The sequence below is a fragment of the Chanodichthys erythropterus genome, chromosome 13 (assembly GCF_024489055.1).
Source record: "Chanodichthys erythropterus isolate Z2021 chromosome 13, ASM2448905v1, whole genome shotgun sequence".
NCBI lineage: Eukaryota > Metazoa > Chordata > Actinopteri > Cypriniformes > Xenocyprididae > Chanodichthys > Chanodichthys erythropterus.
The window spans coordinates 33846170-33870791 of NC_090233.1; the positions used below are offsets into that span (position 1 = coordinate 33846170).

At 37.2% G+C, this 24622-nt stretch overlaps 1 protein-coding gene across 3 annotated transcripts in view; it reads left to right on the forward strand.

Moving 5' to 3' along the window:
* Positions 1-24622, forward strand: part of ap1b1 (adaptor related protein complex 1 subunit beta 1) — a 33600-nt gene that overhangs the window by 341 nt on the left and 8637 nt on the right. For all 3 annotated transcript variants that reach the window (XM_067405766.1, XM_067405767.1, XM_067405765.1), the window contains exons 2-20: positions 3262-3322; positions 3870-3975; positions 4088-4223; positions 5686-5931; positions 6881-7071; positions 7416-7637; positions 7793-7913; positions 9028-9123; positions 9336-9451; positions 9712-9877; positions 10372-10470; positions 14613-14872; positions 15194-15392; positions 18042-18071; positions 18303-18446; positions 18820-18965; positions 20024-20153; positions 22870-22954; positions 24108-24194. In XM_067405766.1, coding sequence (XP_067261867.1) covers positions 3286-3322; positions 3870-3975; positions 4088-4223; positions 5686-5931; positions 6881-7071; positions 7416-7637; positions 7793-7913; positions 9028-9123; positions 9336-9451; positions 9712-9877; positions 10372-10470; positions 14613-14872; positions 15194-15392; positions 18042-18071; positions 18303-18446; positions 18820-18965; positions 20024-20153; positions 22870-22954; positions 24108-24194 — 2617 coding nt within the window. In that variant the 5' untranslated portion in view covers positions 3262-3285. The remainder of the gene's footprint in view (positions 1-3261; positions 3323-3869; positions 3976-4087; positions 4224-5685; positions 5932-6880; positions 7072-7415; positions 7638-7792; positions 7914-9027; positions 9124-9335; positions 9452-9711; positions 9878-10371; positions 10471-14612; positions 14873-15193; positions 15393-18041; positions 18072-18302; positions 18447-18819; positions 18966-20023; positions 20154-22869; positions 22955-24107; positions 24195-24622) is intronic.

Sequence of the window (24622 nt, forward strand, 5' to 3'; positions counted from 1 at the left end):
TAGAAGAAAGACCCGTTGATTGTTTTGGGTTCAAATTAGTGTGGAAATGTCGGATTCGGGACGTAATAGATGGTTTTGCTAGTTAGCTCTGCTTTACCTACACTGAAGTGGTTGTGGTTAGTGTGACTGTCACCTGCTGCAGTCACTGTTGTGCCACGTACATTTAACCGGTTGTAATGTTACGATGATGGTAATCATTTACAACCAGGCCCTGCATTACGTTAACGGTCGTTTAGTAACGTTAGTGTCTGTCAGCTTGACAGTTGACAGCTAACGTTACTTTATCTGTAGTGCACTAGCTGGGAGTGAGTGGGACGCCGCCTCTCAGGTTGACGAGATAGATTATAATATTAATTTGAATGTGAACCTGCTGAAATGGCTGTAGATTAGAATGTAGCCTATAGAAAATGTCTAATGTTTATATATATATATATATATATATATATATATATATATATATATATATATATATGCCTGTCGGCATCAAGTTAATTTTATTAGTCCGATCTCTTGTATAACTATAGTTAAAGGTGCTAAAGAGGATGTTTTGTTTTATACATTTTTGCAATATTACTTAACTTTCTTTACTAACTGATAAAAGACTATTTATTAGGAGCACTGAAAGGAATAATATTAATATACATCATCTGTGCACGAGGTAGGGCCTTAAAAACATCAGCCAATGATCACGTAAACGATTGGCCCTCTGGCTTGTCAATCACTGCCATGACGTTCCTTGTGAGAGACGAGCGCCGCTGCGCGCTCCAGTAACTTTCCACACTCCACAGGCGCCACATGCTATGTTTTTGTCCGGAGACAGGAGTAACAACTGCAGATTATGAGTTACCTGCGATGAGTCCGACATAATGAATCCACTAACACGACACAGCGAATGCCGGTGGTAAACACTCGTGTTCCAATACTCGTGCACAAGTTTTTGGAGGCGTTCCCACAAAAGGAGGGGGGTTGTTCTTACGCATGTGCTCATTTCAAAAACTCAGTCTTTGGTTTCTCAGTCAACGAAAAGATCCTCTTTAGCACCTTTAATGTATACGTGTCTTTGTTCGTACAATGTTAAAAGCTTAAAGAAAGTAATTAAAAAGCTGAATTTCCAGCATCATCACTCCAGTATTCAGTGTCACATGATCTTTGGTTTAATAGAAAGTTCAAAAGAACAGTATTTATTTGAAACAGAAATCCTTTCTAACATTATACTGTAAATGTTTTGAGATTATATTTTGTAGAACTATACTATAAATGTATTTACTGTCACTTTTGTTCAATTTATTGTGTCATTGCTTTATATATTCTTGGACATTTTGTATGTTTTTGTTATGAAATACCTCAGCAGTCCTTGAACAATGATTTATGCATGTCGAGAGTTAGTGCACTAGTAATGTTGCCTTACTACCTTATACTGTCTGTGAGTCTTCAAGGGCCTTTTAGGCTGGTGTGAACATTCACAGATAAGTGCTGTTTAATGAGTGATCATAATACAGTTTGCATGTGAATGGTCAGCAGGGTTACACAAGTCATTCAGGACACGGATCATAATTCTACAGCTTCTTTATTGTAGGAGTCAGAAATAGTCATGGGGAGGAAGAATGTTTGTAAAATGCAACAGGTTCATGGAACATGGCTGTTTTTGTCCTCTTATGCTCATCCTAAGTTTCACTCTATTTCAATTTTGAAGTTAATTGAATATTGATTTTAATTGAAGTATAAAGTACGAGAGCTAAAACCTTGGGCTTAAACTGACAAATAGTGGGACGAATGTGGAACCGTTTTTCAGTAACCCATGTCACTGTAGAAATGCACTGTTTGGAGTCAGCCATGTTTAATTTATTACGCAATTGGAAGTGTCCAGTAACAGGGAGCTAACAAGATGAAGTCATTATTATTCAGCTGGTCCTATTAGTACTATTATGTGTGTGCAAAATAAAATAAAATTATATATACACTGTTATACAGTCAAACCAAAATGTATTCAGACACCTTGAACATTTAATTCAATAACAAAGTTTATTCACTTTTTAGTTAAAAAAAAAAAAAAAAGGAAATAAAATATGACAAGATCTCAGTTAAACTGTGTCAGGAAAAAAATCTTAATTATGTCATATAACACTTAAGCAAAACATGGTCAGGTCAAAGTGTCTGAATAATTTTTGGTTCCAAATTTTTATCAGTTTTACAGATAGTCCACTATATGAAGAATTTTAGGTATAAAATGTCAATTTATTTTGCTATCCTCACTTACATTAATGAACTATAGTGTCCTGCACCCACTAGTAAAAAATATAAAAAAATGTCTGAATAATTTTTGGTTTGACTGTGTATACTGTTAGATACATTGTATACAACTGTTTAAAAGTTTGTGGTCATTTTTTTTTTTTTTTTTTTTTTTTTTTTTTCTTTCTTTCTTAAGAAAGCATTAGTTTTATTTAGGAATGATGTATTCAGTTGATCAAAAGTGACAGTAAAGACTTTCACATTGTTACAAAAAAAAAAAAATAATGCTGTTCGTTTGAACTTTTTATTCCTTAAAGAATCCTGAAAAATATCACTGTTTCTACCAAAAAATATTAAAGCTCAACTGTTTAAACATAATAAGAAATAGTTTTTGAGCACCAAATCAGCACATTAAAATTATTTCTGAAGGATCTTGTGACACTGAACACTGGAGTAAAATGTACTGAAATAGAAAACCGTTACTTTTAATAATAATAAAAATAATAATAATGTTTTACAATATTACTGTTTTATTGCATTTTAAGTATCAAATGAATGCAGCATTTGTGAGCATAAGAGATCTCTTTGAAAAACATTAAAAAATCCCCAAATCTTTGAACAGTAGTTGAACTTGTCATCAAGTCAGCTGAATCGGATGAAATACTGTTGTATCCTAATGTTTCTCTTCCTCTTAAAAGACCTTTCAGGTGATGGCAAGAGTCTAATGTTCAATAACAGGAAATGGGAAACTCTTCCCAGCAGATTTAGAGACCTTGAGAAGGCAATCACTGCACATAGAGAGTATAATTTGCTGACTGAAAGAGAACAAGAAGCTTTAACAATGTGTTTTTGCACAACGTTTTCCCCACTCCACAATCTCTAAGAAACATCAGCAAAGGTATCAGCAGGACAGGGACTCGACTTCCTCTTTTTCCTCTGCGCTTGCACTTTTTCAGTATCCTACCTCCCTTTATTCTCTTCCTCACTTTTCTTGTGGGCTGTTTACGAATCTTCCTTTCTCTTCTTCTGCAGGAGAACCGAGGCTTGGGATCAAAGATGACAGACTCCAAATATTTCACAACTACCAAGAAAGGTCTGGTGTTTTCCGATTTGCTTTAAAGATAGAGCTGCTTTGGGATTAGTATGTTGCATTAAGTCAGTGAGATTTAGTCATGTAATGTGTGTCTGTCCTTGCCAATGCAGATCATCAACTGTACTGCACCATTAAACATTTAAATCCTGTTGAATAGAACAACATTTAGCACTTTGTTACATTCCGTTTCATTCTGCAGAACACGGCACACTAAAGGAGACTAATATTGCGTAGTATTGTGCTGCAGTCTAAATCAGATTTAGAGTGTCTGGCTTTATCTGGATCACTTGCAAGCACATGATTGTGCCAGAAGTATTTTTAACTGCAAATAGAGCCACACACATTACTTGGTCAAAGCCAAGAAAAACATTGTACACAGAATTATGATTGAATCATTGTTTATTCTTTTATTACATAAGGCAAACGATAACTCTAATACTGGCTGTCTAGACTTTGACTGTTTTTTGAAAGCACATCATTGTCGCTGGTTATGTGACATCTAAACAGAGTCGTAAATGTTTGTGGTCTTGTGTGTCTGACCCTTCAGGTGAGATCTTTGAGCTGAAGGCAGAGCTCAACAGTGATAAGAAAGAGAAGAAGAAGGAGGCAGTGAAGAAGGTCATTGCGTCTATGACAGTGGGAAAAGATGTCAGGTAAAACAAGCTGTTTACACACTCTTTTACAAGTTGTTTCATATGCTGTGTCATCCATCCTGAACACAGAATTGAGTTTATGGAGTTTTGATCTTAATATTTTTGTCCGCAGTGCTCTGTTTCCTGATGTTGTGAACTGCATGCAGACGGATAATCTGGAGCTGAAAAAGCTGGTTTATCTGTATTTGATGAATTATGCCAAGAGCCAACCAGACATGGCTATTATGGCAGTCAACACCTTTGTAAAGGTAGGGTTCAGACATCAGTGAAATGGCAAATAGTTTTATTTGAACACATTTATTAGTATTTTTAATATATTGTGATACAGTTGGCACAGGCTATAGATATAGATTACTAGGTATTAGGGCTGGGCGATATATCGCATGCGATTGTCACGCGCATTTCGTCAGTAAAGCCGGTTCCCTGATTACCGCTAAATCGCCATCGATAATGAACGCGATATTTCGTAGCTTGTCAGTGATCTACGGCGCTGTCTATTAAATGGTGCTCCATTTGAAAGCAGGTGATGGCGAAGTGCCTAAAGCCCGGAACACACCAAGCTGATGGTCAGCCTTCGGGCGTTTTTTCAGTGTTCTGCACCGTCGGTTGAAGTTGGTCCTCGTCGGCTTTTTTTCAGCCGATTCGACATGTTGAATCACCGTCGGAGCTCGTCGGTCAGTCGGGCCATCTGATCATTCTGATTGGCTGTTCAGCTAAAGGCATTTCTTATTACACAGGCGCAGAACAGACATGTTACTTGGCTGTCAGGTGTCGACCATCGGTTTGTTGTGTCAGGGCAACTTTAGACCCAGACGCTGCCGTCGTGAGCCAACCCCGCAGTCTCCTTTTGCCGCCACTAGTCCGTCGGCGTCGGCTAGGTGTGTTGCGGGCTTAAAAGGCACGTCATAACAGCAGAGAAACTCTTCTCTTTCTGAGTGCAAGAACAGTCAGTCTTTATAGGATGGTGCAGTGTGTTCCATCAGCATTAATGAGTTTTTGCCGGCTTCCCACACACCTGAGAATGGAAAGGGAGACACATCACTAAAGCGGCTAACTAGACTGAAGATTAAAGCAAGTAGAGTGAGTAAGGAGTAAGTCGTAAGGCCTATAACGGCAAATTAGAAAACAGGAAAACTCTTTGAGAAAACTCTTTGAGCACCTCTGTTATGTATTATACATCTGTGTCTTTATGTAGTTTTTAACTTTTGGTTTTAGTTGTTGCAAATAGTAAAGCTATTGGTTTAATTACTTTTCTTACAATGTGTCCTAACTGAAAAGGTTCTTGCTACAAGCAATTTGTCTGTCCACATCAGATACGACACATCGCAGAAATAGAAACAATTTCTAAAATGGCATGACCTGTCACTCATCGCGTATTGGTCAATGTTTCGATTGTCGTTGTGTCATGTTGCATCTGGTTAGGACAGGATGTTAGTTGAGAGGTGGTAGCATTGCTAGTTTCAAAATCATGCTACTTTCCAGTAGCAAATTAGTTTCAAGCATTTTTTTCTCATGGTGGAGGCTTTCCATGTTCCAAAAACAAAGTTATTTTAAATTGCCATAATATTTTACAAGTTACTGCTTTTACTGTATTTTGATCAAATAAAGGCAGCCTTGGTAAGAGACATTTTGTTTGCACTTACAGTACATGCACTTACAATGTCTATGTTTTAGGTGTAATGTGTGTTGGTTATATGTTCTCTTCTGCAGGACTGCGAGGACCCAAACCCTCTGATCCGTGCGCTGGCTGTGCGCACCATGGGGTGCATCCGAGTGGACAAGATCACAGAGTACCTGTGTGAACCTCTGAGGAAGTGTCTGAAAGATGAAGACCCCTATGTGAGGAAAACTGCTGCAGTTTGTGTCGCCAAGCTCCACGACATTAATGCCCAGCTGGTGGAAGACCAGGGCTTCCTGGACACCCTAAAAGACCTGATCTCTGACTCAAACCCTATGGTGAGGCACAACTTTAGTATTTAAAATCTAATTGCTGGTTCGATACTGACAATATTTTTAAGAATAATCTCTGAACTAGGGCAAAAATTGTGTATTTGTACTGAACTAATTTACTTTTGCACATTCAATGGCTAAACACTAAGCTTTTAGTTGTCCATCATGGCAATAATGAAAATATTTTAATTAAAACACTGTTACAAAAATTAATGTTGATAAATAAAAACATGACATGAAAATATTTCTATCAAAATATGAAAACATGACAAATATAAAACAATAGAAATGCTAGATTATCAAAAATGCATCAAAAAATGCATTGAAAAAGAAACGTATAAAAGGAATAGCTGCATGAGGTGAAGAAACCTCGCTTAGCACACCATTATCTTTGTGTTTCTGCGATGTCTGTCAGTGGAGTGCGTTTTCTCACATGAGCATGTGGATATTCTTTTTTCTTTTTTCTCAACATGAGCATCTAAATCAATTTAAACGTTCTATACAATAATTGGTTCAGGCTGCTTTATTAGCATTTTTTTTCCCATTCGCTCCGCTTGAGCTTAAATGCATTTGTTCTGTTTTTTAGACATATTGTTTGTTTTCAACAAAAAGAAAATCTTAAGATATAACATAAGCTTATGTATATATTGCCTAATTATAAGCTTGTTCATCAAATGTGACAACTTGATGAATAAAAAAAGTCTTTCTCGTTAAACATCATTTAAATTTGCGAATATTAGAATATTCATATTTTTATGAGCCCAAATATTTGAATACAATATTTTTTGAAAAATCATCGTTTTCATGATCAATTGTTGCTGTCACAACCGAGTACTTTAGCTCTCTCTTAGTCTCCATGGTATGTAATTACATGCTATTGTTGTGCGAAACTCGAGACTATGCACACACACTCCCACTGTATTGAGTTTAATGCCTTTGTTTTTTCCTCCATTAGGTGGTAGCAAATGCAGTAGCGGCTCTGTCCGAGATAGCAGAGTCTCATCCAAACAGCAACCTTCTGGATCTGAACCCTCAGACCATTAATAAGCTCCTGACAGCCCTTAATGAATGCACTGAGTGGGGCCAGATCTTCATCCTTGACTGCCTGGCCAACTACACGCCCCGTGATGACCGCGAGTCACAGAGGTCAGAGGGCAGTGTTATTCCATCACTCCTGTGTGGTGGACTCTAAATGGTTTATCTAATTAAGTCTCTATAATACATAGACGGTAGCTTCACTAATGAAGCTGTTCCAGTGTAGTGCTTGGTATTGTCATTGATTACTCAAACTGAATCTAATTGAATCAGTGTTCGGTCAGGGATCAGATTCGGTTTGGGATTTGGATTTTTCAAATGTAGATTGTAATTAATTGGAAAATCAATATTTGTTAACCAGCCTTTTTTCAGGCAACCGAAACAAGCCAGCATAAAGATTTGCTACAAATTTTAGTCTGCCGTGTTGAAGCATGTATCTCACTCTACTCTTACAGTATCTGCGAGCGTGTAACTCCACGGTTGTCCCACGCTAACTCTGCCGTGGTGCTGTCTGCCGTGAAGGTTCTGATGAAATTCATGGAGATGCTTCCTAAAGATCTAGACTATTACGGCACTCTGCTAAAGAAACTTGCTCCACCTTTGGTCACGCTACTCTCAGCTGAACCTGAACTGCAATATGTTGCCCTGAGGAACATTAACCTCATCGTACAGAAACGGTATGTGCAAAGCTGAGGAAAATAAATGTTTATACAAAGTGATGGTTTGGGGATTTAAAAATTTAAATAAAATACAAATACATTTACCTTTTTTCTTATTTTTTTATTATAAAAAATAAAAAAATATATTCTTATATTTTTATTCTTTCTACTAGCCCTGAAATCCTAAAACATGAGATGAAGGTTTTCTTCGTGAAATATAACGACCCGATCTATGTCAAGCTGGAGAAGCTGGATATCATGATCCGCCTTGCGTCTCAGGCCAACATTGCTCAGGTGAATGAAACGCACACCTACTCCCCTACACCCCTACACTTCACTAATGTGAAACATGATCTCTGCCTAATCCTTTGTTCATACGTTTTTCTATTGCACCATCCAAATATAGTGGAGACCAAAAGTCTGAGACTACTAGCATAAATACTGCTGTTTTGCATTTTTCTAATTTAATACTTAAAAAAAAAAAAATACAAATTATATTTTCAGCATAACAATTTGAGTAAAAAGTGACCTAAAAATAAACTTGAATCTTAGAATGTTTTAGTATTTGGTTTGTTCCTCTTTTGCTTTAATGGCAGCAGAACTGAAACTCCATGAAATAATTTTTTTTTTTTTTTTTGGTAGATTTCTTTTGAATGTAAAATGCATCTTTGTGACCCTGGACCACAAAACCAGTCGCACGGATATATTTTTAGCAATAGCCAACAATACATAGTATGGGTCCAAATTATTGATTTTGATTTTATGCCAAAATTCATTAAGATATTAAGTAAAGATCATGTTTCATGAAGATATTTTGTAAATCTTCTACTGTAAATATATCAAAAAATATTTTTGTGAGTGGATATGCATTGCAAAGGAGTTCATTTGCACAACTTTAAAGGTGATTTTCTCAATATTTAGATTTTTTTGCACCCTCAGTTTCCCCTTTTTTTTAATATTATCCTATCCTAACAAACCATACATCAATAGAAAGCTTATTTATTGTTGATGTATAAATCTCAATTTCAAAAAATTGACCCTTATGACTGGTTTTGTGGTACAGGGTCACATTTTTGTTCTGCCCAATTTTGGATGTCATGAAACTGTTTTGTAAGATGAACCACTACAGTTTTGATGAACCAAGTACAATTAAAGAACCTTTTATAGTGTGTAAAAATTATATTTATTGAATGTAGAATCTGTATCTGCCATGAAATAGCCCATGAAGCTGATATGGCAATAAACTACTACTACTTATTATTTCTTATAATGTTCTTCATCATTTTTATTTCGTTGTTGTCCCATATGTCAACATCACTCACATTTGGAGCTCAATGTGTCACATAAACATTTGCCATTTGTTCTTCTGAGAGTCTGTTCTAAATTTATGTGTGTTTGGTTTGTGTAGGTGCTGGCTGAGCTGAAGGAATATGCCACTGAAGTGGACGTAGACTTTGTGCGTAAAGCTGTACGAGCCATTGGCCGCTGTGCAATTAAAGTAGAGGTGAGCTGGCCTAACCCTGATTAAGATAGCATTGTTATTACCTTAATTAACACTGGCAATCTGGTGAGCATTAATTTTAATTGTAAAGTTCACTGCTCCTAATAAAAGGATTCAACTTGATGTGAAACAAAAGCCAACTGCATAATTTCTTGATGATCCCATTTATGCAGATCAGCTGATCTCTCTTTCTGTCTTTCCTGTCTTCGTTACAGCAATCAGCAGAGCGTTGTGTCAGCACGCTGCTTGACCTCATTCAGACCAAGGTCAATTATGTGGTGCAGGAAGCCATTGTGGTCATCAAGGACATCTTCCGCAAGTACCCCAACAAGTAGGTTTCTCTTATGTTTTTCCCCTGTTTCTGACCCCTTTGCCAGTAAAGCTGTTTCTTACTTTCTCTCTCTAAACTGCATCCTATTTCTGTTTGGCTAAGGTTCATTATCCAGAGGTTCATTGTCCTGGCACAGCCTTTCATACTCAAATGTGTTGAAGAAAACATTTAATAAGTTTCACTGAACCCAGCCTTCCCCCCACTGTCATTTTGCTTTTTTTGCAGCGTCATTGTGGCTTTCTTCTTTATTGTGCTGTTAGGTACGAGAGTGTGATTGCCACCCTGTGTGAGAACCTTGACTCTCTGGATGAGCCTGAGGCCCGGGCAGCCATGATCTGGATTGTGGGAGAGTATGCAGAGAGGATTGACAACGCTGATGAGCTGCTGGAGAGCTTCCTGGAAGGCTTCCATGATGAGAGCACACAGGTGAAGTGCCTTTCAAATTGCTTTATTAAAGTGCCCAATTACGAAATAAGTAACTGCTGTTTTTTGTGCTGTATTAAGCAGACTTGTGTTATGCAAGCTTTGTATTAATATTCCTCCATGAGCATAAAGAAAAACTGGCAAAGTATAATTAAATTAATTTATAATTAAATACATTTTTGAAATTGAGATTTATACATCATATACATCCAGATAGCAACATTCTCTGTTTTTACTGTTATTTTGTAAAGCACTTTGAAATACCATTGTGTATGAAATGTGCTATACAAATAAAATTGCCTTGCCTTGCCTTGCACAAGAAACGGAAAGACTTTTTACTGTGGTAACAAAATTGGTGTTTAAAATTGCTGAAATTTTGGTATTATAACAATCATACTCTAGTTAATACTGTAATGAACTTGCATGAACTTGTCTCTTGGGAGTTAGTGTTACAGGATTTGTCTCTCTGTTAATGTTTTTTCACGCTTCCCTTTCAGGTGCAGCTGCAGTTGCTGACAGCTATTGTGAAGTTGTTCTTGAAGAAACCCACTGAGACTCAGGAGCTTGTGCAACAAGTGCTCAGTCTAGCCACACAGGTGAGATATCCACACAGACGGTTATCAAAGCACACGTTTCAGTGAGAAAATTACACAGCACCTATTCTAGCTCACACCTTCTAGAGTATTCTCTGGAGGTGTTGCCATCCTCAGACTGCACATCTCAAAAGCATGGCCGTTTGGCTTTCTGAATCACTCCAAAGAAAACGGGATATTCAAAGTTGTTACTCAACATCCTGACGTTTTAATTATTTTCAATAAAATGCTGTAATTGCTTTTTGTAATCTCAGACAGACAATACGATGATAATTAAACCAGAAAACATGACTTCTGATTAGTAAACATGTGACAAATGAATGTCAAGTGCACAGGAAACAAAAAATTATTATAAAACCATAAGGATTTAGGATAAGTGTCCCACTCCTGTGCCTCTGTTAAACTACATGATCTGCTTCTCACATTGCAATTTATATAGTAAAGCACTCTGATGGTCCTGAACAATTAGGGTTCAAGCTTTTGGGCCAGATATTTGAAAAACTTCATTAGATCAAAACAGCATGTTTATGACAGGTTTGTTTTAATTTAAACAATTTTTAATGGTAGTAAGCCTTGCTTTCTTCCTCTGTGCCAGTTATAAATTGGATTGTTTATAAATCTCTGTAAATCTTCAGTGAAATGAACAATTTTGCATCATCAGAAAAAGCTTTTCCTATTAATTAAGCCATCACATTACAGAATAATGGCACCTACAATTTTTTCAGTGTTAGAGAGCACTGCGTATCCATTCATTTTTAGATGTATGCAGCTCTAATGTGCTTGCTTGATTAGCAAGAGCCAATTAAGTTTGTTCTCAAACATCACATTTGAGCTTCCTCGTGAACCAGAAAAATTAGTTTTGCCGCAACAAGCAAGCTTACATTAACTAAATATCAAAATTTGAATACAAATATGTGAATTATATGATATTAAAAGTCATTAAATGGATTTTGTGAAAATTAAATGGCATTAAAAAGCATTAAATTTTATTCCTACTGGATAGATAGTTTTGAAGAAAAAGTACTACCAGTTTATTTTGAATATAGCCTTCATAATTAATAACTGATTTGCTGTCGCAAAATATGTACATTGGTGTCATAGACACGTGGAACCAATTTGGTAATTGCCTCCGGCCGGTGCAAAATTGCCGCTACACTGTTTTTGATAGCGGTTTGCTGGCTTGGACCTGGAGACGGAAAAGCTGCAGCAGTGTTGCCAACTTAGCGACTTTTTTCCAATAAAGTGCATTGTGACAAATATAGCGTCTTGTTAAAGCTATAGTTAAAGCTATTCTCGTCAGCCAAAATCACAGCAAATGTCTTTATCTTATGTGTATGATGATTTTGCTAGACGGTGTCTCGATATGGGCTGCACGATATATCGCATGAGATTGTCACGTGCATTTCGTCAGTAAAGCTGGTTCCCTGATTACCACTAAATCACCATCACCTGCTTTCAAATGGAGCGGCATTTAATAGACAGAGCCGTAGTTCACTGACAAACCATGCAATATCGTGCTCATCAAAGGCGATTCATCTGCGATATGAACGCGATATTGCGTGGCTTGTCAGTGAACTACGGCTCTGTCTATTAAATGCCGCTCCATTTGAAAGCAGGTGATGGCGATTTAGCGGCAATCAGGGAACCGGCTTTACTGACGAAATGCGCATGACAATCGCATGCGATATATCGTGCAGCCCTAGTCTCGATTACAAATCAGGATTATAACATGTCAGAGCTCGACACTAACGCTTGTCAGTTAGTCCAGGTTAAGTGGATTTGAAGTGGCAAGTGAAAGAGAATTTTACTTGCCCGGTCGGACAAGGAGCCTGATTAAATCGTCAAAAACTTGGGAATCACTAAAACGCAAGAATGAGAGATTTGATTACTTTTAGTGTAAGTGGCGATCGATATTGGATAATAATAGGCTGTATAATGGACTGACGGTTACAAGGTTGCTCGCGTAGCCTGTTTCAGTAGCCTACTGAATGATTCAGCATTTTGAACGAATCGGTTGAGTCAAGCATCCCAATGTGCATACTATCCGCCCTAAATAGTATTGAATATTATTAATGTCACATACTATTTATGATGGATAGAATGCACATTGAGATGCAGGCAATGACTCATTCATAAACAGCTGCCTCATTCTTGAATGAATCAGCCATTGGAATGAATCGTTTGAATGAATGACTCAATGACTCACTTATCAAGAAGGTTACAAATGATTTAATTTGATTGGTAACAGCCCTTAGTGTCTTATTCTAATTTCTTATTCTAATTGAATTTGAGCAAATTCAAGAATTTAAAAATAAAAGATGAATCATACATTTTACATGAATCATATAGGATTGAGTGGGGGGAAAATTGCCCCTTGTAAAGGAAAAAAAAAAAAAAAAAAATGCCCTCTGTGTAAATATCACAAATATGCAGATTTGTATATGTCAAAGCTGGAATATTCTAAAAGGATATTGCTTCAGAATAAATTATATTTACACCAAAAAATAAAAATAAAAAATCCTATTTTTTCAAGACAAGCAACTGTTTTACTCGGACAATGAATGACCGATTTACTTGTCCGAAGGACAAGCATATGACAAGGCTTAATTGTCGAGCCCTGTATGAAGTCTTAATGGACCGCATTTCAGTCACCATTTCATATTGTCTGACAACAAAACAGAAAAACATATATAGATGAAACAGTTTTGTTGAGAATTTGGCTGTATTAAAATACATTATGTGAGCACAAAGAGTATGTAAAGGGCTGACACTTGGCAGAATGCGAATGCAACTTAATGACATAATGAATATTCTAAATGCCGTATGACTTCATCTATTGACATTTAGCTACATATATGTGGCATTAAATTTTTAAAAAATTGGCTTTAAAAAGGCATTGAAAAGCATTAAATTAGATTTGATGAAACCTGTAGAAACCCTGAGTAGTATAAATCAATTTATCAATCAACTTTATCAGTAATCAATTTGATGAACCAGTAATTCCAAAAAATTAATTCCAAAAAAAAATTGTGTATGCTTGTTAATCCGTTTCTGCTGTTTTCTGTCGATGCGTGACCAAAACTTCGCTAAACATTATTTTATTTGAGCATGACTCCCGTCCAATAACCACAATAAGCTTTCTGCTTTGTTACTTTTGACATGAAGCAAAACTTATAGAATTTGAAAGCTGAGACTTTATCACAAAATTTAAACAATAAATACAGTTTTGATGCTCTGGTATGACAAATCATTGTATTCTCCTTTGTTCAAGTGACAGCCATCATATAATATTTCACCAACAAATTGGAGTTTGTTTATTTAATCAGAATCAAATCAGGATCTTGTGAGTCTGTGTCAGTTCTCAGCTTTAATGTAAATGTCTTTTAAATCCACGCACACACTTAACGATTGTAAGGCCGATAATGAATGTATATTGATACTTATGACTGATCGCGCTCAAACACATCCAGTCAGAGCCAGCAATCTGCGATTACAGTCGGTGTTCAAATTCCATGTGTGAGTATATAAATCGGCTCCAGTCGAAGGAAACAATCGGTATGTTTTCAGTTCAGTCTTAGAATTTTGGATTAAATTGGATTAAACCGCACAATTCATATGGATTACTTTTACATTGTCTTTATGTACCTTTTGAAACTGCTTAGAATAGTTTAATATTTGTATGTAAAAGCTAAGGATCATGTGTGTGATCTCATTAATATTCAGAGAAGCTATGAGCTTGTGCTGTCAGAGATCTGAGATTGAATCTTGTCATTATTAACTTTGAGGTTCAGTGCCACAGGCTGTATTCGCCGCCAGGGTCCTGTCAGAATACGAAATGTCCTCCTTTATCCCAGGTGCCATTTTATGGCCTCCAGATCTAATTCTCTCACCGCTGTTTTGCTCTGGGTGTTGCTGGCGCTCCACTTGATCTTATCACACAGATGAATTGGTGCTCAGGAGTTCTGCATTATTTACATAAGACTCTGTCCTTCAGATGAGGTTTTGTTGGAAAGCACAGTCACCGCCAATGCTTCTTTTTATCTTCCTTCATATATACTCTCACATCATAAATAGCGTATGATTCTCCTCTGTATTCTATTGGTCAATTTAACTTTCCCTGTATTTTGCTCGTTTTAACCTTGCAGGATTCTGATAACCCTGATCTGCGTGACCGTGGCTACATCTACTGGCGTCTGCTATCCACAGACCCTGTTGCAGCTAAAGAGGTGGTGCTGGCTGAGAAACCTCTGATCTCAGAGGAGACGGACCTGATTGAACCCACACTGCTGGAGGAGCTCATCTGCCATATTGGTACTCTGGCCTCAGTCTACCACAAACCCCCCAGTGCTTTTGTGGAGGGCAGCCGTGGCGTACAGCATAGGAGACTTCCTCCTCGTGCTGGCTCGTGAGTCACTGATTTGTTTATATACTTTTCCAATATTATTTTAAGTATAGAAATTATAAGGATGTTTATATATGTATAAATAACAATTATTATAATTAAGTGTTGTGGCTATTTAGGTTTAATTTTTTTATATATATATATATATATATATATATATATATATATATATATATATATATATATATATATATATATATATATATATATATATATATAATTTTTTTTTTTAATTTTTTTTTTAATTTTTTTTTATATATATAAAAAATAAAATGCATTAACTTTTTTTTTTTATTAATTTTATATTATATTTCTCTCTCTTAGTGGTGAGAGTGCAGAGAGCCCTGATGTTGGCCAGTCTGGAACTTCTGAAGCTCCACCCGCTGTCATTCCATCACAAGGTGATCTCCTTGGTGACCTTCTGAACCTGGATCTGGCCCCGCCCACTGCCACAGTCCCTCCAGTGCAGCCCTCAATGCAGATGGGAGCAATGGACCTACTGGGAGGAGGTCTGGATAGTCTGGTATGTTTATCTCCCACCACCTCTCGCTTTGCTCCAAACATAATAACCCTTTATGGTGAAATTAGATTAATTAAGAGGAAAAACAGAGAAATTATAAGAATGAATATGCCCATCTGTTCCTTTAACAGTCTGTGTGTGCGTATACATAAACACGCAGGCTTTCGGTAACGTGTTTGTCAGTTGTTCAGCTCGCACATGTGTTGTGGGACATTTATTTCAAGTTGCCGTTGACGGATTCCAGAGCTACTTTACTAAATCGAGATCATCCAAGTGGATTCTGATCCCAGATCAGCCCCCTTAACCTTAAACACACATCCAAAGTCCCTTAACCAGTGTAATTGTGTCTGTTGAGAAATCACAGATGGTCTTGCATAATTAGAGTTAACTTTCCTTGCCTGTATTTCCCCTCCAGTCTTCTTTCTCTTTCTGACTTTCTCTCTTTTTTTTTTTTTTTTTTTTTTTGTTCCCTTCTCTTTTATCCTTATGCTACACTTGCAGATGGGCGATGAATCAGACACGGTAATTAAACTAATTGAAAGAGGAAGCAGACACTTTCATATCATGCCATTTCATTAGTCTAAATTGGGTATCTGTATTAGCATGGGTAACCAATGTACTCTTCACACCAACAGAGGGCTGCTTCAGCTACTTCAGGTTACCAAAAACATTTACAGCCCTAGCAATGTGCTGCCAACATTAGTTAAATATCTCCTAGATGGCTGTGAATTGTTTGTGTTGTCATCACGCACCTTGTATGAAAATCTTGGACTTGATGCAACCACATTTTTTGTTTTCTATGAGTTATTTTAAAAGTTTTAATAACTCTATTATTCATGAGTGTTTATAGAGTTATATAAATTCCCTAGCATCATTCCCCTTATTTCTTCTGCTTTAATTCATTGGAAACATTTCATCCATTTCTCATTCCTCTATCAGCCGGGTGTTTCCCACAGGACAGAGGTGCAGTCTCCTCAGCCATCATCTGATTATAGTGAGAGAGAGGTCTGTGTAGGTGTTCTCACCTTTCGAGTTCACCCTTAAAAAAAAAGTTCCTCTGTACTGATCTTAGTCTAGTCCCTGTTTCCCAACTTAAAGTAGTCTCAGATCAGTATGAAGGAACCCTATGCAGTATGAAGAGCACCTTTCCTTTTATTTCAGTGTTTGAGGGTTGTAATGGTAGTTTTAGTAGTACACAAGTAGGCACGTCTCATGCAAAATGTTACGTATGTTGAAAGTAGGGTGGGCGATATGACCAAACTCATTTTATGTCCTATATATAATATATATATATATATATATATATAAGACAAAAGACAATACAATAAGACGAATACAATATATGAATGACAGCAACAGTGCTTTGTTTTTCAGGTACAGTAGCTCTATATAACAGTAGCATTCAAATAAGGAAAACTACAGAAATTGAATAATCAAATTTAAAATAAAACACTGCATAGTCTTCGCTGTATGAATGAAATAAGGACTGATTCTTATTAAAGCTACAGAAGTTGCTCAGTCAAGAGCAGTGAGTGATTCTCTCCTTTTTTTTCTTTCTTTTTTATTCTCTTCTGTGTTTAAGGGCATAGACAGCAGCAGGTATATTAGGTTGCTGTCACTTTAAGGCTTAAGTCAACTCATCTTCATTTATATAACGCTTTTTACAATACAGATTGTTTCAAAGCAGCTTCACAGTGATAATAGGAAAATTAATGGACAGAGATGGTTTTGGCTTCACAGCAGCTCTAGGAAAAAGTTATTATTGAGCTAAAGTAAGTTTTTGATTGAATCACTTCCATTGTAAAAATCATTAATTATTAACTTGGAGGCCGCTTAAATGACACCTTTTTAACTGAAAACAGAAGACTTTTAATGCGTTCTTGCCGTTCATTTATGTGTTTAGTCTATAGGTATGCGCATTTGAATGTGCATGTGTGCAGACGCTTAGTCTTTTTTACAAAGTGACATTGCCAAATTACTTGTCTGGCCCACATAATACAGAATTATTGTTCTTTTCCACGGATCTATGCGAACTGGAATAATTTCAATAACGTTTTATCTATACATAGGTTAGGGAAAGGGAAGGGAAAATACTTAATACACAGATCCAGTATATTGACAAACATCCAAATTCTTTGTTTACTTAAGACATAACTGATTTACATGGCAGGCATTTTGACCATTCAAGTACAATAAGCCAAGAAAAAGAATGCGACTGACAGACAGCTTTGGGTAATTTTTCATGGCTTATTGCACTTAAAACTCTTTTAACGTAAAGCACGTCACATGCTTTTTCTCATTCATGCATGCTGCTTTATCACTCTTATGTGTCAAAAAATGTAAGCAGTCCTGTTACGCAGATATATTTCCATACTGCATTATAAACAATATAACAAAATTGTTGTCATCAGACATTTCACAATGCCATCTCAATATAGTCATATCGCCCAGCCATAATTGAGAGTAGTTTAATGAGTCAGTCATTAGAATGTAAAAAGAGTACAGAAACTGTCTCTGAGATGTCTCACTATTTCCTTAGCAACTCACTGACTTCAACCCACTGAGCTAGTTCCCCCTTCATCAGCCTCTGCATAATTATCACCATCTTTCCTGCCCACTTAATCTTGACTTTTTTCCTCTCTCTGTTTCCAGCTGGGAGGAGACATCGGAGGAAGTCCTTCGGTAAGTCAGACAAAGAGTTTTAGCAAAGTTCACCCAGACTTTGATGAATGTGCTTCATCCGAGGAGTATTAGCATTAACAGAGGGGTTTGCCTTCATTAATCAAAGAGCTGCTAAATTCCTCCTCCATGTCTTTTATCTTAGTTAATTTCTCTGCTTGTCTCTTCCCTGACGATCTTGTAACATTCTAGAAAAGTTGTAATAGGGTGTAATACTTGTGTCCCTCTGCTCAGATGGGTGCCGGTCTGGGGGCGGCCCCAGCAGCCATGCCTGCTGCTCTCGGCGGTGCTCCTGCTATTGGAGGTGGATTGGGTGACCTTTTTGACCTTGGTGGGGGTGTTGGCATGCCAACAGGATCCTACGTTCCTCCTAAAACTGTAAGTATAGAATCAATCAATATTCTCAGACTTCAGCAGTCTTTTATAAGCATTTTCCCGGCTTTAAGTCAATTTGTAATGGACTGGACTTTTGGGGGCGTACACACTAAACGTGCTATGGAGATCAATAAAAGATTGACATATTCCAAAAGAATACAGAGCATGTTTTTTTTTTAATCTTGAAAAAATAAATTGGCTTAAAAATGCAACTCTCGTGGAGACGCATAAAAAAAACAGCAAGGTGCAATGCAGTGGCCAAAAATGTCCATCTGATGCATGTGTACACAGATAATGAGACAAACAAAAGCACAGACGTCCTGTGTGTGCCTCTTTCTTTCCCCCACACTCTTAACCTGTTTATCTGTGGGTTCAGATGTGGTTGCCGGCAATGAAGGCTAAAGGGCTCGAGATTTCTGGGACATTTGCCCGGCGCGGTGGGATCATTCAGATGGATTTGTCTCTCACCAACAAAGCCATGAGTGTTATGACTGATTTCGCCATTCAGTTCAACAGGAACAGGTGAGTCCAGTGGCAGAACGGGAGTCTGTGGGATGGAGATGGAGGTCTCTTCAAGGTTTTGCTTTTCTCTCTGCAGTTTCTTCTGTGTTTCCTATTCAGTTTGGAGACCTGCCTGGAAAACATTGTTTATTTATACTGTTTGTCAGTGAGATCATTCAAGGACATGCTGATATTCTGAAGAGACTTTAATTTGTTTTTACATCGATTGAGGACGTCTGTCTAGAAAATTACTTCTCGTTTAGTAAGGCCTGAATGTAGAATATTGTAATATATTCTACAGTGATCTTTCAAATATTGCAAGTGTAATGTATAGATTTTTAGAGTGGTGCTTTCTCACTGCCACAGTGCTAGGCTGTTTTGATTGGTTGACATGTTGTTATGTCAGTGTACAGCTTAAACATTTGTTACATCTTTTAACTTCATCCACAATCTGTACAGTTTTTGTATTTGAAACAAATGTACAGTTTGTGGAAGATAAAAGAGAATTTTGAATCCTGAGCTAAATATAGATTTTTTTTTATAGATCGTTACATAGTGTACCCAAAGTCCCTTTAAGACAAGTCATTTCACTCGGCAGCCATCTTTGAAACGCCTCTCGGGCATTCAAGTGTAGCTCCTATCTCTTTGAATGGAGGAACATCAAATTCTCCAAAGCTGTTTGCCAAGCTATCAGTTAAATTTCATATTTGAAATCACCAATGAAATCTGACAACAAGGGTCTCATAAATTTTGTTTCTAAATGCTTGAATCATGACAAAAAAATATTTTTCAGGCTGGGTCAAGCTAATGCGCATGAGCATTCCAAAAAGCGCGTCTCTTGTGCCTCATTTTGGAGGCGCGCTTCTCACTCTTTCTATAGGGACCCTGAAGTTCTAATGGCCGCTGCAGTGATGCAATGAGTTTACCAGTCGGCGAATGGCTCTTATTTAGAAGGCGGGATTTATTTCACCATATTGCGCGTTTCACTTTCTCCCATTCAAAACAATACAAGTGACGCATCTTGTGCTATTCTATGGTCTTTGGTGTACCCTTAACTGTGTTTCTCTGTTTTTCTCTAGTTTTGGTCTGGCCCCTGCTGGCCCTCTGCAGGTTCTGACTCCTCTGAGCCCCAATCAAACCATTGATGTCAGTCTGCCTCTCAGCACAAGTGGCCCTGTCATGAAAATGGAACCACTCAACAATCTGCAGGTAATATTTCCATTGCATTTCTGAAGCATCATACTTTACACACAGTATGAAAAGAGTGTTGTGCTGTTACGCATTTCAAGACGTAAAGCAATAATGCAAGCCCCCGGTGAGCTTTATTAGCAGAGGCTGCAGCCCAAAAGAGTGTGGGTGGTTACAGAGGGATGCAACTGCTCAGAAGAGATTCCATTTAAAAAAATCATCATCAGTGGTTCTCTTTGGCTTCTTGCTGTCTCTCATTGCCTTTGTCTGCCTTTCTCCCTTCATTCATGTCCATTTCGGTCCTTTATCGATCAGGGTTGTAGGTCAGTAGCAGTAAAGCAATAGGTCTAAATTAGCTGCACCTTATTATCTCTCTCAGTGGAGTCATTCACATTGCTCTCCAGTGACTGCATTTGGGGAATAAACCACAAAGCCCACAGACTACAAGGCAGCGACATATGCATTGTGGAACGGAGCGATCCCTAATTGGTAGTAATTAAACAGAGGGAGAAAATTGTGTTGAGCTTTGGGGTCTGTTTTGGTTGAATGAAGCAAATGCAAAATATAGGAAGGAGGGTTTCTCTCTCTTTCTCTCTCTCTAAGCCCTAAAAAAAGATTATAAGAAGATAGTGTTTTAATCTTAAGATTTTATAGAGCACCTCAGGGTTCATCCAATTCCTTTTTAAGATTAAATGCATCTATTGAGCTTTCCTGGAGAGAGTTCAGAATGCACATTTTAGATTGGTATTAAATGGTTAATCATAAATGCGTCTATTTCACTTTCCGCTCTGTGCTTATCATTGAAGTCATCATCAGCAGGGGTTTTAGTGTCTGAGAGAGCTGTATGCTAATAATTATGGGATTTGTCACTGTGAATCACAGGAGGCAACATGAATTTTGAAAAGGACTGATGTAACAATAATAATATATCTGAATATCAGTCAGCTCTCAGCTTCAGCACGTTCTGTTTGATCTGGATGTGCTTTGGCTTACCATGCATTTCCAATCTTTGTATGCATGGATTACAATGGCTGATACTTCCAGTCCCAGATAGGCTTGTGGCATTATTAATTTCACACGTGGATGCCGATAATAGATCAGTTATTCACTGCAGTGGCATCACAGGAAGTGAATGTTACTCATAGTCTGATTGATAAGGTCAATAATGCTGTAGATAAATCTGAACAAAAGAGAAACAGATTCTAATAGTCAAGTTCAACTCCTGACAATTACACACAATGGAATTAAAAATTTGAATTGATTTCTGATTTCACATTACTTAGTGCATTATTGTCTTTATATTATTTTACCTGGTAGTGCTATATAGTATTTTAACTGCAGTTACACAAGTGAGGGAGGAACAAAGCCGGTTTGTGCAGCTCAGAGCGGTTTGGCTGGATGAATTATTCAGAAGTGGAGTGTAGCAGGTATATGGATCTCTAGTACGTGGGATTGCTGTCCCTCACCAGGGCGGTGGTGTCTGTATTCTGAAGGATGCTGTGCACCTGCTGTCACCTTTTACAAAGCTCCCCTGGGCGCCTTTCAATCCCTCATGCTTTCAAAAGATTTACAGCCATAATCAAATGAAAATTTAGTGGGTTGGGTTTTTTCTTCAGCTGCAATTGTACAAAAATGGAAAAACTGAAAGTAATGGGTGTTTTTTTATTTTTTTTTATTTAATACATATTATATATATATATATATATATATATATATATATATATGTGTGTGTGTGTGTGTGTGTGTGTGTGTGTGTGTGTGTGTGTGTGTGTGTGTGTGTGTGTGTGTGTATTGATCTGATTTGTTTTATTCACTTTTTGTCTGACTTTGTGGCCTCTTTTATTTCTTATTTCTTAATTTAAAATTCATGGTCACAAAAAAATAATAATTGGGGGGGGGGGGGGGTACAAAAGAAACCTTGATTTTTGTTTTTTCACATTCATACAATAAAAATAATGGTAACGCTTCAGTATAGGGAACACGTATTCACTATTCACTACAACTTTTGCCTCAATTAACTCCTACTTTATTGCTTGTTAATAGTTAGTAAGTAGTAGCGTTTAAATTTAGGTATTGGGTAGGATTAAGGGATACAGAATAAGGCATTAATATGTGTTTTATAAGTACTAATAAACAACCAATATACTAGTAATATGTATGCTAAAAAGCAGCTAGTTAAAAGTGAGAATTGAACCCTAAAATAAAGTGTTACCAAAATAATATAGATGGTAAAAAGAATATATTTCTAATTCACTAGGACAGGTGTTTTTGAATCATCTGATTATCCTAGACAGATTCACTCACTCACTGTTTTCTTGACCTGTCAGTGGACATCTTCCATTCTCTTAGTGAGGTGCTGCCTCTGAGGCATTCGTGCATGTTTGAAGTTCACAAACTGGCATGCAAACATGAACTCCACACACAGGAGCTGAACCCAACCTTTGCGAAGCCACAGAGGGACTTAAACAAAAGAATGAAGAGAGATAGAAGCAAAATGTCAAAGAAAGAGATGATCAAAGGACCATATTTTATCCTACTATTCTGTGTTATGTGTGTTTGTGTCATTCTTTGAAAGCCTTAGAGAAAGAGAAGCCTATTTATTGTGGCAGAAATTATGGATGTGTCCTGTCTGCTCTTAACAGGGTTTGAGAGCCTTGTCTACAGCCATAGTGTGTCTTAAATCACACTCGTAATGTGTTTCTCTCTCTCTCTCTCTCTCTCTTTGTCGGTGTTCCAGGTAGCTGTGAAGAATAACATTGACGTGTTCTACTTCAGCTGCCAGTATCCCCTCAGCCTGCTCTTTGTAGAGGACGGAAAGATGGGTGAGTGTGTGTGTGTGTTTGTGCACCTTTAATGACTGCTCACGTCCTCTTACATAAGCAGGAGTGCTTCAGGTGGTTGTAACGTCAATCCTTCAAAAAAAATAAATAAATAAATAAATAAAATAAAATAAAAAAAATAAAAAAAATATATATATATGTATGTAAATATATATATATATAATATTATTTTTTTATTTTTTTTTTTTTTTTGAGTGCATTCGCTTTTGTTTTGCGTTTGGGTATTGTTTTTAAGTTTTGGCTCTTTTTAGGATATTCATGGTTACGTGGAGAAGTGTGTGAGTGTGAGAGTGATTTTGCATAGAAGACTTTCCCCAGGAGTCTTTTAAATGGAATTCAGTCTCTGCAGGATATAACACAGATGCACAGTGGCTGTCTGAAAAATACTGCCTTTGCAGGCAGAATAAAGAGATAGGAAGGTATCAAGGCACAATCAAATATGGTTCAGATTACTCATATGGGGGTTTGGGCATGGCTCAAGTGGGGCACCATGCAAGGTTGGAAAAAAATTAAATATACACTGCCCTCCAAAAGTTTGGAAACACCCCTGGCAGAGTGTGGTTTTGGATGATATCAGCATAAATACTTATCATTTTTTGGTGAAAATACATTACAGTAACTTGACATTATAATTGAAGACCAGCAATAATAATTTGCATTTTGATTACATAATAATGGCAATATATACATGTCAAAGTCAGACATGCCCCTTTGCCAGCTGTGATGCCTGGTTACTGGTTTAAACTTGGCCCAGGTTTGTAAAAGTTTTTTGTGTCGGCACACCTTAATAGCTTCAACAATTGATTGCCAATTAAGATTAGAATACAGTGAACCAATTAGAACCAAGTTTAGGTCAGATAGCTGCTAATGGTGGACATTTTGATGAGTTTTTTTTTCTATGTTTAAACTGTTTTTATAATAAAATGTTTTCATAGTTTGTGTTGTCCCTTATCAGTGCAAAATGATCACAAATTAAAAAGAATTCATGACACAATTACAGATTCAGACACAGCCAATCTGCATTTATTTTTTTGTTTATTTTTATTTATTTCATTTTCCTCCTTTTTTTTTTTTTTTTTTTCTCTTCTCACTGTTGTCATCTCACATGAACTCTTTTTGTCCTTCTGCTCCTCAGAACGTCAGGTGTTCCTGGCCACCTGGAAGGACATTCCAAATGACAATGAGGCACAGTTCCAAATCAAAGACATCCACCTCAACTCGGGTAACAGGAATAAATATGTGCAATGCATGAGTAAATTGGGTGAAGGCTGGGGAGGGAGATGGTAAGGAATGAAACGGAGGAAATGAAACAAATAATCAAAGATAGGATGAAAGGAAGAGCTCTACCCTTATGAACACACTGACCTGTTGGGGTCTGCCTCTGAAGAGCAGTTCTGATCCAGTGCCATGTCTGGGTGTAATTAATTCGATGCAGGTTTTTAGGGAATGATCCTCTACCACATGCCATTAAAATAATTGTGAATCATACAGGCATGAACGTGCAGATACTGTACACTTTAAGTGATGTTGCTAATGAATGCACAGTGGGTGTCTTCAGTGCTCTTTTTAAATCTCTCCCTTTTTTGACACTCTCTCTCTTCAATCCATGTGGCTTGATTTTAAATATAGGTGTTTCCTGCATCGTTATAT